Below are 15,160 nucleotides of genomic sequence, written 5' to 3' on the forward strand. Positions count from 1 at the left end.
TGTGTTCAGGAGCATAGAAAGTCTCTTGCAGTTGTGCTTGAGCATTTGAAGTCTCTTACTAAGTTTAGTAGGGAGCAATTGTAATAAGATATTACATAATGAACTCTCCTTGGAAGTGCAAGGGGGGCAGGACTGACTTTCGGTTTGTGGAAGGAACCTGTATAAATTGCTTGTGTCTTTCTTCTCTCTCTCTCTCTCTCTCTCTCTCTCTCTCTCTGTTTTATCCGCTGCAATTAGTCTGAACATCTCTTTAGAAGTAGAACTCTATCTTCTTCTGACTTGTATTTTAAGAAGAAAAAGCCAACACGATTCAACCCCCCTTCTTGTGTTTTTTCTCACCTTCACGTTTGATTGACAACTAGTACGAGTTTGGTAAATGGTTATTATCGAATTACTTTTTTTATATACAGGAAAAAAGGGCATAGCCCCAAGAAAAGGAAAAAACTATAAACTTAAACGAACATTTTGAGTCATGCAAGCGCTAGAAAAGTCATTAAGAAGACTCATGAGCCTTCTAGGGGGAGTATCCATTACGTGTAAATCATAAGAGTTCAAAGTTAGGTTTAAATCAATGTATTTGTTTCCTCCACACCAAATATGCTTGATCTAAACTTGCCAATTCCTTTTCTTGATGTCATGAAGAGCTTAAGGTGAAAAGTTGCAGAATTACCTTTTAGAAGGCAGAAAACGTTTCAAGGTTTGAAGAGGTAAATGTGAAATCTTGTGGAACTACAAAGTGTGGTTTGATATAAGGTCTAGCAACAACGTTGTTGATGGTTAAAGTTGCATCATCGTCGATTTAAAGTTAAGGTGGAGTATGGCAACGAAAATATATGTATCATTTTCATTAAAGGTGGAGATTTGTTGGTGTAGATCGAAAATATACATAATGAATAAATCTCACATTGCTTAGAATTGAAAATAAATAAGGAGGCCAAAATTATATTATATATATATATATATATGTGTGTGTGTGTGCGCGCGCGCGTGCGCGCGTGTATATATATACAAGATAATGGATCCATTGACTCCAAAAGTAAGTATAAAGTGTGTCATATTACTTCACAGTGTTTCTTTGCAATTTAATGTTACAAATTCCTAGAGGTGGCAGCTAGATCCTTGTGCAAGCTACATGGTTCGTGGTGCATACCAGTTTTTAATATCTCACGACACATCTCATGTTGATCATGCGGCGGTTTGATTTGGCATAACTTTGAAAGTTTCAATTTTTGTAGCAAGTTTGCCTACTTTTGTGCTTGGACTATAGGGAATGATCGTAATAATAGACTGTTTAATAGTGTAGAAAATTCCATAGTCCAATTGTTAGATAAAGTAAAACACAGTTCGTTATGTGGTGGCTTAAGGCTAATAACACTAACTTTGTTTTTGGATTTAGTTCATGGTGGTCACGCCCCTTGATTTGTTTGGACATTGGCTAATTGCTTCTGTAATATTGACAGGTTGTAACTATTAGAGGTCTTCTTGGTGCACCTTGTGCTTGGGGAATTTCCTAACTTTGTTAATATATACCATTTTTTATTGTTTAAAAAAATATTTGCATCTAGATTTCAAGCATGTATCCAGTGCAGTGGTGAAGTAGCATGCTTATGAGCTATGTGTCATGAGTTTGATCCCTGCAACCAAAATCAACCACAATTAAGGAACCTAAATATAAAAACTCCCAAACCACTTGAGCTACAACTTTATATATAAGCAAGTATTTAATGAAAATATATGTATATATTGTACAAATATGGTCCCTCCATAAAACTATTGTTTTGGCTGTGCCACTGGATATATCCCAAACACCTTTAAGAAGAAAATATAAAGAGATGCTTAATAGAGTAAAAACTTTTTCATGTTAGGCAACACATGATACTCTAAAATAGTGTGTGTTTGAGTGTCTGGTGAAGAAAATTGATTTTGATTAAAAGTGATTAGTGTTTAAATATATTCGTGTACAAGTGGTTGAATTATAAATTATGTGTGAATATCATCAATTCTAGAATCAAAACTACAATTAATAAAACAAAAAAAAAAACCGCAAATTATTGGTTCAAAATAGAATTAATTTTACTTAACAGAAATGAAATATAATCATAATCAATTTTGGTCCTCTAAAAATTGAGCCAAACATACACCTTTTTTTTAATATTTTTTTTACCATAAGTTTAAACATACACGTGCGAGTGTCAAAAAGAACATACAATTGGATAGACCTAGTTTCTTTTTACTGGAATTGTGATATACCTTATTTTCTTTCAAACTTTTTTTTTTTGTGTGAATGGATTATCTTCAATGTGGTTTATCACTATACTATACTATACTATATCAACGATCTTTTGATGTAACAAACTTGACAAGACAGTAGGGTTTTCTTTTTCTCTTCGGTTACGTAGTTAACCTAAACCTCTTTGCCATCTCTTCCTTTCTTTCTTTTCATTTCAGTTAAAACTCGTTTATATATAACCCATACATTAGTTTGTTACGAAATCAAGAGCTCATGTAAATCCCTCCAGCCTAAGTTCTCAAGGTATATTATTCACTTGGTTTTAGTTAACTTATAATAACAATTTTCTTTAATTTTTATATAGTCCAAGAAAAAAAAAATTATTCTATACACTTGTTTTTATATATCGTTCACACTTGTGATGCAGATTGATGAATGTTTCTATTGTTCATTGGATTTGATTCTTCAGGTACGTGTTGAAAAAATTGGGTCTCATGAATATCTCAACTAGTTATTGATCAATCAATTTTGAGACTTTTGAAGTTGTCCAATTCTAATTTTTGAAAAGGAGAAAACTTAGATACAATTGCTTAGGTGTTTTTCGTATGGTTCTTAAAATCCATAATTAAGAACCATACGAAAAGCACCTATGGAGTTGTACCTAATTTTTATTCTTTTGAAAACTAGGTCAGTCATGATCCTATAAATTGTTGATTTAACGTGTTTAGTATAGTTTATACTATCATCATACAAATTTGATTTTATGTATGTGCACTATAATTTGAACATAATTTAGTAGAACCGTACTAGTACAAAAAAGGGGTACAACTATGTGTGTAAATAATGCTTCATATCAAGTGAGGAGCGTCTAAATAAAATTTGGGATCTCAAAAAAAAGTTTGGAGATTTTAGAGTAACAAATTTATCATGAACACCATGCAACAAATTCAACAAAAATGAAATCTAACTGTGTTTAAAAATTATGGTGGACGTTCCTAGTGATCTATACCTAATCCTTTGTAGTTTTTTTTTTTTTTTTAACAAGCCAAAATAAAATATATTACTACCAAAAATGTAATTGTTGCAGTACAAGGTGTGCTAAACAATCACAGAAAAAACAATGTCCTGTCAAGAATACAAAGTTGTTAGTCAATGCCCATACATAACAGATGGCTCGACCATCAATTAAGAGTACCAGAGCTAAAAACAACATTATTAGCTTTTAACCACCACAAAGATGATGATTTTACTTTGTCTAACATTTGTGGTAAAGAACTCTGCCTGCTTCTGAAAATTATATCATTATGATCATTCCATAAGACCCAACTACACCGAAGACAAATCAAATGGAAAAAAGATCTTTGTAGTCATGTAATGCCTCACTAAATCTAAAACCGTATTACACATAATTCTTTTACAAAAGAAAAAATTGTGAGAAAGTTTTAACAGCCTACACATGACTTCTTGAATATATCAAACTATACCGATGCACTGTTCAAAGAATGTGGTGATTCAATCTATAGAATCAAATCAATAATATTTACGTGATTTATATAATTCAAGAAAACTCGAATTTCATGTGTCTAATAAAAAAATAAAATTTAAAAAGATAACTATGAAAAATGAAAATAGAATCCAAACACTTGAACTTATATATCACACACAAGAAACGTGTCCCATGCTTAAAGAGTAAGTTTTATTTTTAGAGGGAGTAAAGTTATCTCATGCAAATTTATTCTCTACCTAGATACTTTAAAATTTATTATCATTTTGGTACAAGTAGAATCATCTATAGGCTGAAAGTAAAAAGAAAAAAGAAGAAGGAAAAAAAGTTTAATTAGCCGTGTAAGCCTAACTCATATTATTATGCTATAATGACATTGCTATTTTTGGCCATATTAACCAATATTGGCTCAAGAAACCAACCACACTTGACATACATATTGTTTCTTCCACGTTTTAACTTTTTGATAGAAATCTTTTTAAATGATAAGCACTTTCCTTATTTAGAATACATTAACTCCTAGTTAAAACTTAGAACGACACCAAACAACAATTCCTTTCACGAAATGTGCTAAGCCATGAATATGCAGACAAATATAAGTGCTCTGGCGGTGGTAACACTTAGTAATAAGGTGTATTAGTAAACCATTCTTTAAGGATTGTACTCATGTGACATAATCAGGGTCGTTCATAAGAATTCGGAGGCTCGGCTCTGGAAATGACATTAACCAATTCAATTGTGAGCGGTGATAATATAATCTTTTAAATATATTAATATATGTGTCACAATTGAATTGATCAATGTTAGTGAAATTCTAACCATAATATCATTGAAGTACAACCTATTATTTAAAGACACATGTTAAAAAAATCAAAAGTAAAGGAGATTATCTTTTATTCTTAATAACTGTGAATTATACTGTATTTCTATAATTAAATAAATTTTCATGTTGCTTCTATTTAAAATTAGATCGAGTAAGGGTAATAATAGTAGGTGGAATAACTTGTGATATTTGTTGAGACAACTTCTTATCATATATGGTTATAATGTATTTTCAGCTTTTGTTAAGACAACTTCTCATAGCTTTTTTTTGTGATTTCGCTTAATTTTGTAATTTCAATGCAGGTGGATTAAATTTTTAACCACTTACGGTAACATTTTAAGTATCACTTACTGTTTATATTTTATTTTGGAAGGACCAAGTGTTGAAAAACCTACAACTTTTTTATTAATTTTTTTTCAGAAATCATTTGTTTATTTTGGGCTGAACATAAACGATTCTTTAACTACAAGTAATGGCATCCATGTTATTTTTTCTAACTTTTTTCTACTTGTTTTTTATGGAGGGAACTTTTTTCTACTTTTGTTAAGTACTTAAAGTGTTGTTAATGCTGTCTACTGTGAGCTTAACTCAGTTGGTAGGACAATGCATTATTATATGCAGGGGTCGGGGTTTGAACTCCAGACACCCCATTTATTCACGTTATAAGGTGAATTCTAACCACTAGATTACCTGACAAAAAAAAATTGTTGTGATTGTTTTTAGGATGATGTTAATCAGTCTCTGGGGTACTAGTTAAGCAACTAAAAATGAAAAGAAAAAATAAAGTCAGCATTAAAAGCAACACTTTTTCAAATTTCAGAAAATAAAATACACAATTTCCAAAAAAATATTTCCTTTTATAATTTCTTAACTAGTGTCTCGGGACACCGATCAACATTTCCCTCCTTTTTATCCTTCCCACGAATAACGGAGAACAACACGTAATGAAAGTAAACAACAAAACCATTGAAATGCTGACACAAACTAGTTCTCCTCTAATGCATAGCACCTGTCACCAAATATCTTTATTTTTTTTTTCTTCAATTTATTTGCAGCATTTATTTCTACAACTGACTTTTGTTTTTATCATAGCAAAACTATTCAAATACCAAGCCAAATAATTATGGCCTCGATCTTATATTTGACCTCTTAATTTCTTGAGTTGAGCTGAGCACAGCACATATAGTTTTTGTCACTCTTCTCATAACAATAATTTTCCATTTTTTTCCTTAAGAGATCACAAAGATAAGTTAAGAAACATGGGAAACACAGAGAGAATTGAAAGTATGAAGGAATGGTTCAAATCATCACAAGCACTTCTTAGTATGTTATTAGTGCAAATATTTGCAACTGGGATGCAACTTCTATCAAGAGTCATTTTGGTTCAAGGGACTTACATTTTTGCACTCATTGCTTATCGACATATTGTTGCTGCTATTTGTGTTGCTCCTTTTGCACTCTATTTTGAAAGGTAATTCATTTTCAATTCTATATTTTATTTGCAAATTGTTTCATTAATCTACCTAGTATATATAGTACTCTTTCCCATGCACTTCACTTCCCTTTTTGTTCTGTGTTCATGTCTTTTTTATTTCAATTTTTCTCAGCCCTTTAATTTTTTTTCCTCCTATTCACAAACCCTGTTAGTTTCCTAACACAATTTTGATCATCTTTGTAATTATTCTCTAAAAAAAAAAACTTCTTCATAATTATAATTTATAACATATTGGGTGTGTTTGCACATATGTTATCTTGTTAGATTATTTTTGTAATTTACCAATATGTCACTAACCATTTAATTTGAGGTTGGGTTCGTAGTTAGCTAGTGCATAAGAGATGATTACTCTCTAAGCATAGTTACTTCAAATCATTATTTTTTGTTTTCAGAAATTGAAAGGGAAATGGTCATATCAATTTTTATTTTTATAAGTTTTTCGAATAATTATTCAAATGTTTTTTATATTCCTCTTTCAAAAAAAATGTTTTTATATAACATACATAAATAAGCATATCATAGTAAATACATCATGGCTCATTTAAACACATTTAATAAATTGTTATAGGAAAACATATATAATAAACATATCATAGTGCTTTTCTTTAAATGTAAATTATTTTATTTATATATTCTCTCCGTTTCTTTCAATAAGCATCTTTTTGCATTTACAAAAAATGCTAATAAAAAAAGTCTCTTATACATATATTAAATATACAAACAAATGTATTTTTGATATAAATGTATGTATCTTTTTTGGGTTAGTCCAAGTGATACGAGTCTATGATGATGGAGGCATTATCATGTGGATTGATATTATCAAGATGCAAATTAAGTTGCATATACTCTAGCTAAATATAGTCATTTAATTTTTAAATACTACACGTACAAATTTTATGCAGTTCCAGAATATATGGCTTTTCCTTTAATTGCAGACTCGTCTTGTGTATCGTTTTCCTCAGGGTCTTTAATCTACTAGACCTAATTTTAAACACAAGACTATTATTAACATTTATTTGTACTAGCTTTTAATCTTCAATTAATTGTATATACTTATGTTTGCAGGGAAAAGGAGAAGAAATTCAATTGGAGTGTTTGGTTCTGGCTTTTCCTTAACGGATTAATGGGGTAAGCATAATATTCCAAAATCTGGCCTTAATTAACTAGATCTTTTGATTATTGAATCTTAGCTGTTTTCTTTTGATTAGCACCATTTCTAATTTCTAATTACAGTAAAGAAGTGTGAGAAAGTAAAGCTAGCCAATGCCATAATCTAGTTTGTGGACCATCGTGCATTTGTAATATACATTTGGCACATTTCGCATGGTAATAAACACGTGGTTTAGCATAAGTTTTTTGTCTCTAATATTGGGAATGAAAGTCATGGTACTTTCAAATTTGAAATTGTTGATATTGCATGAATTTTTTTTGAAAATGATTTCCATTTTATGCACAAAACCAATATATACAACACTCACACATTCTGTACCATGTGCCTTTTAATTCTTACCATCACTATCTGACTTATCATGCAAATATGCAATGTAAAAAAATACATTAGTTTAAGGATTATTTTATTTTGAAGTGCTAGTCCATGTCAACATCGCAACATCATGATCTGCCATTTTCCTTTCAGCTAACACGTTTCTCACAACATCATTTAAGGAAACAAAAGTAGAAAAATAAATGTTTATTAGTGTTCTTAGACAATTGTCATAGGGCAGGAACTGGTTAAGAAAGATAAATATTCCAAAATGTCATTTAATGGCAGTCCTAACAAAATCTCAATATAGTGTTAATATATAGTGCAGCACAAGTGTTAAATCTTATTTGATCGATGTCGATACCTATAAAAAACTTGTGTTATCAGAGATCAAATTTTAATAGGCACTGACATCGCTCAATCCCTAATTATCATATGTACATCTTTAAATTTAGTCGCGATTAACTCAAATATTTTCATAATATTTGATAACTTAACAGGATGACAATGGCTCTAGGGTTATTCTATTATGGTCTTCGAGACACAACTGCTGCTTATTCAGTCAATTTTCTCAACTTGGTACCTATTTGCACATTCTTAACCTCTATAATATTCAGGTATCTAAATTACTTTAAGATAAATTTAATTTAGTTACATAATAAATAAACTAATCTGACATATATAGAGTCATAGATAGATACATAAAATTCTGAATAAAAATTACTACAGAATGGAGAATTTGAAGATTGGAACATGGGGTGGTAGAGCCAAGTGTATAGGAGCTATTATGTGTGTTGGTGGAGCATTAGCAACGAGTCTTTACAAAGGGAAGGAATTTTATATTGGTCATCATCATCATCATCATAGTCACCATTCTGCTGAGATTAGTGCTGTTGCAGCACACAAAACTCGCATGTTTCGTGGCACTTTCTTTTTGGTTGGAGCATGCTGTTCTTACACTGCTTGGTTTATTCTTCAAGTATGTCTCCTCCCATTTTTCATGTGATTGTTTCTCTTATTTATTCTTAGCCTGATTCTTTAGGGTATATATAATCCACTATTATTTTTTAATGAATACAAGAGCGTGAAAACTCTGACGGTCCATGCAGTAATATCTATTATCTAATCGACTCGAGTAATTAGTTTTCACAGTTATACTCAACTGATTCAAATTTTTAAACATTTATTGTGAAACCGTTAACATATGATTTTTATTCGTATTAAGCATTTATGTTTTCATTGTAAACAGGTAAAATTGGTGAAGGTATTTCCGTTGAGGTATTGGGGAACAATGCTATCATGTGTTATGGCGGCGATTCAGTCAGCAGTAATAGGCGCATGCGTAAATCAAAGTAAAGAAGCTTGGAGATTAGACTGGAATCTTCAGCTTATTACTATACTTTACTCGGTAAGATCATTTGCTGAATTATGCTTGGAGCTTGTTTTTTAAACATTGTACTCTGAATTGAATTGAATTTGTGTAGGGAGCATTGGCTACTGCTGCTACATTTTGTTTACTATCATGGGCAATTACCATTAAAGGACCTACTTACCCTCCGATGTTTAATCCGTTGGCTCTTATTTTCGTTGCCATATCAGAGGCTATCATACTTGGCGAACCGTTAAGGGTTGGAACGTATGAATACATACATGTCCATCTTCAATATGAAAATGTGTGTTTTAATTATTTGATAATCACTAATTCAAGAACCTATAATTTGTGCAGTTTGCTAGGCATGGTTTTGATCATAATGGGATTGTACTACTTTCTATGGGGGAAAAGGAATGAGGTACCACGTTTGCCTCAAACAAATGTAGCTGCTGCAGAATTATCAACAAGTATGGCTGATCACTCTACTGTTGTAGTGCCAAGTTCTTTTCCAAATGAAAGTGTACATCTTCACATTAATAAAACTCAGAAAATCTGAATGCTATTATTACTCTGGTTAATCAAGCTCCTGCTAGCTTCTAAGATGAAAATTAGTTAATATTGATTTATTGCTATTAATTCTCAGCTATCAAGTATACATACATATTAATCACTTGTGTACTCTACTTTAAACACTTGCTTCCTTTGTTCAAAAAAATAAATTGAAAATGCTACCGTTGTTTTTTCTACCTCCGCCACTGCAACAACAACGACAATAATAAGTTATAAAGTTGCGGTAGCAATTACAATTTATAGAAGTGGTGAGGCGTTGTTGGTGGTGGCTAGCTACCTACGGTGTAAGATCATGGGCAAACAATTGCCGGAGATGCTAGATAAAATTCTGCAAACTAATTCGTCCAATTTTATTATGCATGTATTTGGCATTCCTCTTTTAAAATTGACTCAGACCAATAATATTGAGAGATAAAAAATGCAATTAATTAAACCTAACAATATTCTTTAGTGTCTAAGAATTCAAATGTTTCTTGTAACTCAAGGTTGCACCATCTTCCAGCTACCATCTCACAATGGAGTTATTTTTGTTTGGCCACAATCCAAAATTAATTTTTTAAACGCATACATATAAATATAAAAAATCATATGAGAATGATTTAAGTCACATCGTTTAATTCTTTTCTCTTTTAGTTCTTTTTTATTTATGAGTGTGTGTTCAAATAAATTTGATAAAATGCATATTGTTCTGTAATCGATTGTGTTCAACGACACAACAAAGACACTAAATTGACTCATCTTTGTCTTTCTCAAACATAACCCATATCATAAAATCCACTTATCTCCTACTCAAATACAACCACGAATGACTAGGGCCGGCCCTAGGCATAGGTTGGGGGTGCGACGGCCTAGGGCTCATGCCGGTAGGGGGACCTTTTTTTTTTTAAGGAGGGGTGGTGTATATAGAAGTATTTGGTTTTTAGGGGTATATATATAGCAAAGTTCACCGACATGCCCAAACATTGACATGATGAAGGCTGAGCTGAAGTATATTAATGTTATTTGCTCTTTTGGCGCAATTTGTTATATATATCTTCGTATAGCACAAAGATTTCTATATACACCATGCTTATAAAAAAAATTGATTGTTTTTAATAATGTGTCAAAAAAAATTATTATCAAAGAAATTTGTGATATTTTTTTGAGTCATTTGTTCCTAATAATGTGCCTCATTAATATTAAAAATATTTGTGATATTTATTATCCAAAAAATTGAGATAATTTTCATAACAAGCAAATTTTATTTTAGTTGAAAATCAGCCTACTAGAGAAATTAATCTTAATCTTGTCTTTCAAAGATTAAAAAAAAATATATCAATATAGTAATGTCAACTTTCTTGATTTTTTTTTTTTTTGAAGAAACTAAGCGAAATATATTTGATAAACAATCAATCCCTCAAGCACAAGGTGTGCGAAAGGGAGCTAAAAAGTGTTAATTACAATACAATAAGGCTATAAGCAGTCATAAAGCAAAAAAAAAAAAAAAAAAAAAAAACAGTCACTACATAACAGTCTGTAAACAACATAAAGGATTTTGTCTCAAAAAGGATAGTAAAAAAGAATGTGATGTGAAGTTTGCTTTCAACCACGAATACGTTTGAAGTTTAACCCTTTCAATAAGAGCTTCAAGATGATCAAAGTGATTTTGGAAAATTTTTCTCTTTCGATCTTTCCATATAACATATAAGATCAAAATCCAAATAATAGTAAACGCTATCGTAGAACTCTTTGAGAAGCTACCGAGAGCACAAAACTGATTAGCATGAGTATTTAAATTGTCATGTAAAACCGTAACAATACAGAGTCAATGTGATATCAAGAGCCATAACCGGCCATAATGGTCACATTGAAAAAATAAATGGTCTCTTTCCTCGTCCTTACCACAGAAGGCCGCACAAGATACATTGTTAGCCTCAGGACATTCCTTTTGCGCAAGTTGTCCTTTGTAGCAAGTCTATTCAGGAAAAGACACCAAACAAAAATATTAACCTTTAACGGAACCGCCTTAAGCCATAAAAATGTCAACTTTCTTGAATTGATTGAAAAGATTGCATAATTGAAGTTGATAATGCAATATCATGTGTGACGCATTCATGATTATGAAACCAATATGAGCCACTTTTGGGATCGTGTGGCTCACTCTGTTTTTTTTGTTTGTTGTTGTTCTTTTTATCAATAGCTGCATTTGACATACGATGTTTTGGGGTGCTAAAATTTCAGTCTACTTCGCAAGTGTTATTGCTCTCTACTTTTACGGTATTTTATTTTGTTTTGGTATCTATGAAGTATTTGATTTATTTTTAGATGTTGGCTAAAAAAACATTTAGTTGGTAGTGAAAAGCGATGTAAAAAAATAAAACGAAGAGCTAATAAAAACATAACAATGAGCTAATTTTTTTTACAAGATTTCTCACTAAAAAACTCAAAACACTTATGAAATTGCATGATTTAAGATAAAAATGAATTACAATGATTCAAGTGAAAATAATACAAGATGTTCCATTGTCACGTTACTCCTCTAAATGACCTTTTATTTACCTTTAAATGTGATTCCATCGTCACATTACTATAATGAAAGGTTAAAAAAAAAAAAATTCCCTTTAATCTCATGAAGGGTTAACCAATTTCCTTTTACTATCATGTGAACTCCTTAGTAGGTGTTCTAAAAGGACAAAAACAACCCTTGATACACTTAAAAGATATTTAGTAATTAATATATTTTATGGAAGAGTTTTTACAACTTCATAAATGCTAAAAAAACATTTAATTATTATTAGGAGGGCATGGACTATATACATTATAAAAAGATAAAATCATATTCTATTTTGTGCATGCAAAGACGAAAAAAAAGTATGGCTAAAATGCTCAAGTTTTTCTTTGCTATAATTCTACTTCTCTCATTGTTTCTTGTTGCAACGGAAGTTGGTGGTGGTAAGACATTTTTTTTTATCCTTTTTTAATTTCCTTAGTTACTTCATAGTTTGTACAACATCTTTTATCATTCTTTACTAACATTATTTTATTATATTTTGGCTAAAATATGATTTTAGTCCCTGCAAATATGCCTCGTTTTGATTTTAGTCCCTGGTAAAAAAAAAATTTGTTTTTGGTTCCTGTAAAATTTTTTGTTTTTGAAAATAGTCCCTGACCCCACTTTTGTGATGATTTGCATACGTGACACATTATAACTGAACCAATTTTGTAGTTTTTGGTCCCTGCAAAATATTTTGTTTTTAAAAAAGGTCCTTGCAAAATTTTTTGTTTTTGAAAATAGTCCCTGAAGCAGGGACCAAAAACAATTATTTTTTTACCAGGAACTAAAACCAAAACGAGGCATATTTGCAGGAACTAAAACCATATTTTAGCCTTATATTTTTCATCACAGCATATATTGAATGTGAAGTTGATGATGATTGTCCAAAACCAATGAAAAATTCACACCCAGATACTTATTATAAGTGTGTTAAACACAGATGTCAGTGGGCCTGGAAGTAGAATTAGAGCTATACTTTTAGGATAATTTAATTATTAAATTGCCACACAATAAATTATTTTAATAAGCTTTATGAACAATGCATTTATGACCATGTACTCTATGAGAATGGTAAAACAGTAAACAATATTATTTAGATTGTCTTATTCTCTCTGAAGTTTGGAGGTACCGCCATTTTATCCAATTTAGGCATATAACACCTTATTTTCAACACCACCACCTAAAAAAATAAATTTAGTGGTGGGGTAAAAATAATTTTCATCTTAATTCAAAGGCTATAATTTTATTTTTATGAAAAAAAATATTATCGCACTTATCATTTTCTAACATTTCAATTTATATTTATTTTACCTTTTAATTATATTTAATATACTCAGATTTTTTGCTGGGATTTAAAAAAAAAAAAAAAAGGATCTTAGTTGAGTTTTAGAAGATATGGAAATGTAACCAAAAAAAAAAAAATATGGAAAACTAGAACGTTGCTAAAAAGTTATAAATAGCTCCTACAGTAAAGAAGTTAATTAATTTGTATATTTGTTGTGTTAGACAAGAATTTTTTAGATTGGTGATAATGAATCACAATAAAGAGTAAAATCTCAATTACCAGCCACAAATTTAAGGTAATGTTGTTGGAAAAAAAAAACAAGAATGTAAAATCTTTTGCATAATGATTGATGCCATTTTATAACAATATATAGAATAATACAAATAAACGTATTGAGAAGAATATAGTAATTATTAGCAAACCATCATTTTAGTCCTTAAAAATGTATCAACCGTACCATTGGTCTTTTTTTTGAACAATCAAAAATGGAATTTATATTAACAAGCTAAGGGCTCTCCCTAGTACAAGGTGTATCAAGGAGACCCAAAAAAATTACAGATATACAAAGTCAATCAAGAGTTAGCAAAGACCCAAACAATCGAAGGGTCTTGACCACCACAAATCAGAACTAAAAACAAAAACGACATGGCTAGCTTTTAACCACCACAGAGAATGCCACTTGACCTTATCCAATAACTGATCAATGGAACTACCTACATTATTAAACAACCTTTGATTACGGTCATTCCATATAATTCACACACAAAGCAACTAGACAAGCTGCATAAAAGAGCATCTTGCTCGCAAACCACCCGCTGAAAAGTTATAAATAGCTCCTACAGTAATGATCAAGTGTGCATGAAGCAAAATGAAATATTTTTTTAAGTCTTTTAGAACTAGTATGAGTCCGATGAATTCAGAGTCTGTGTGCAGCGGAAATATCAAACACATAAATATATATGAGAGAGAGAGAGATTTGGGTGGTAGTTAAATAGAGAGTTGTAGACTTTTATAGTAATTTCTTTTTATAATTCAATATTATTTTGCTATTATTACAAGCATTAAATTTATTATATTATATATCATTCGTTTTTGTATTATTTTATATATTGGTTAAAATGTAATTTGTTGTTTACCGTTATGTATCATTCTGTATTCCATTGAAAATGTAGTTTTTATGTGGTTTGTTTTGTATCATTTTTAATTTTATATATTTATTATTAATAGACAATGTCAGAAGTTTGTTCATTTTAAAAAACACTCCCAAGCAAAAAAAAAAAAATCATATAATTAAGAATGTGGTATAAACATAAGCAATTAAGCAATGTTTTATTTAACCAAAAGAGTACAAGCCCAAAGTTCATTACATTGTACAAATTTGACTCTATAAAATTCAAATGTAAGTCAAAATATACACTAATCGACTTATTAACAGTGTAAAAATAGACATCTATCTACGTAATAGAGGCATGTTGATCACTCATTCTCCTCTTCTTATATCTCTTTTTCAAGTGTTGTCATCCCGTTATATATCCTCACAAATGGCCATATAAAGTAAGTTGTCATTTCAAAACAATGAATTATAGCATTTTTTTTTAAGAAGCTAAATAAACCATCTAAATTAACATTGAAAATAATTGAACCTAAAATCTTGAGGAGAACATATTCCAAGATCTCAAATCATTACGTCAAACTAAGTGAATTAAATTAAAACATATTAAATACAAAAATCAACACAACATATATCATTAACACAATCACATACATCAACATGTAATAAGAATTCAATACATTATGCATGACAATGAATTCAACAACCTTTTTTCCCAAAGCCTTTCCATACACATTTGTTAACTAGATAGAAT

The 15,160-nt window shown here is 30.4% G+C and overlaps 1 protein-coding gene and 1 long non-coding RNA gene across 2 annotated transcripts; both read left to right on the plus strand.

Moving 5' to 3' along the window:
* The first annotated feature begins 5,442 nt into the window (after positions 1-5,442).
* On the plus strand, positions 5,443-9,574 carry LOC11405427 (WAT1-related protein At1g09380). The gene is made up of 7 exons (XM_003615448.3): positions 5,443-6,028; positions 7,118-7,180; positions 8,036-8,152; positions 8,265-8,514; positions 8,785-8,943; positions 9,020-9,171; positions 9,262-9,574. The coding sequence occupies exons 1-7, from the start codon at positions 5,817-5,819 to the stop codon at positions 9,461-9,463; spliced, it is 1,155 nt and encodes a 384-aa protein (XP_003615496.1). The 5' UTR covers positions 5,443-5,816; the 3' UTR covers positions 9,464-9,574.
* Positions 9,575-12,258: 2,684 nt separating this feature from the next.
* On the plus strand, positions 12,259-13,297 carry LOC11409856 (uncharacterized). The gene is made up of 2 exons (XR_003012169.2): positions 12,259-12,408; positions 12,863-13,297. It is a non-coding gene; the product is annotated as an uncharacterized lncRNA (long non-coding RNA).
* Positions 13,298-15,160: the final 1,863 nt, after the last annotated feature.

Source organism: Medicago truncatula, chromosome 5 (genome assembly GCF_003473485.1).
Source record: "Medicago truncatula cultivar Jemalong A17 chromosome 5, MtrunA17r5.0-ANR, whole genome shotgun sequence".
NCBI lineage: Eukaryota > Viridiplantae > Streptophyta > Magnoliopsida > Fabales > Fabaceae > Medicago > Medicago truncatula.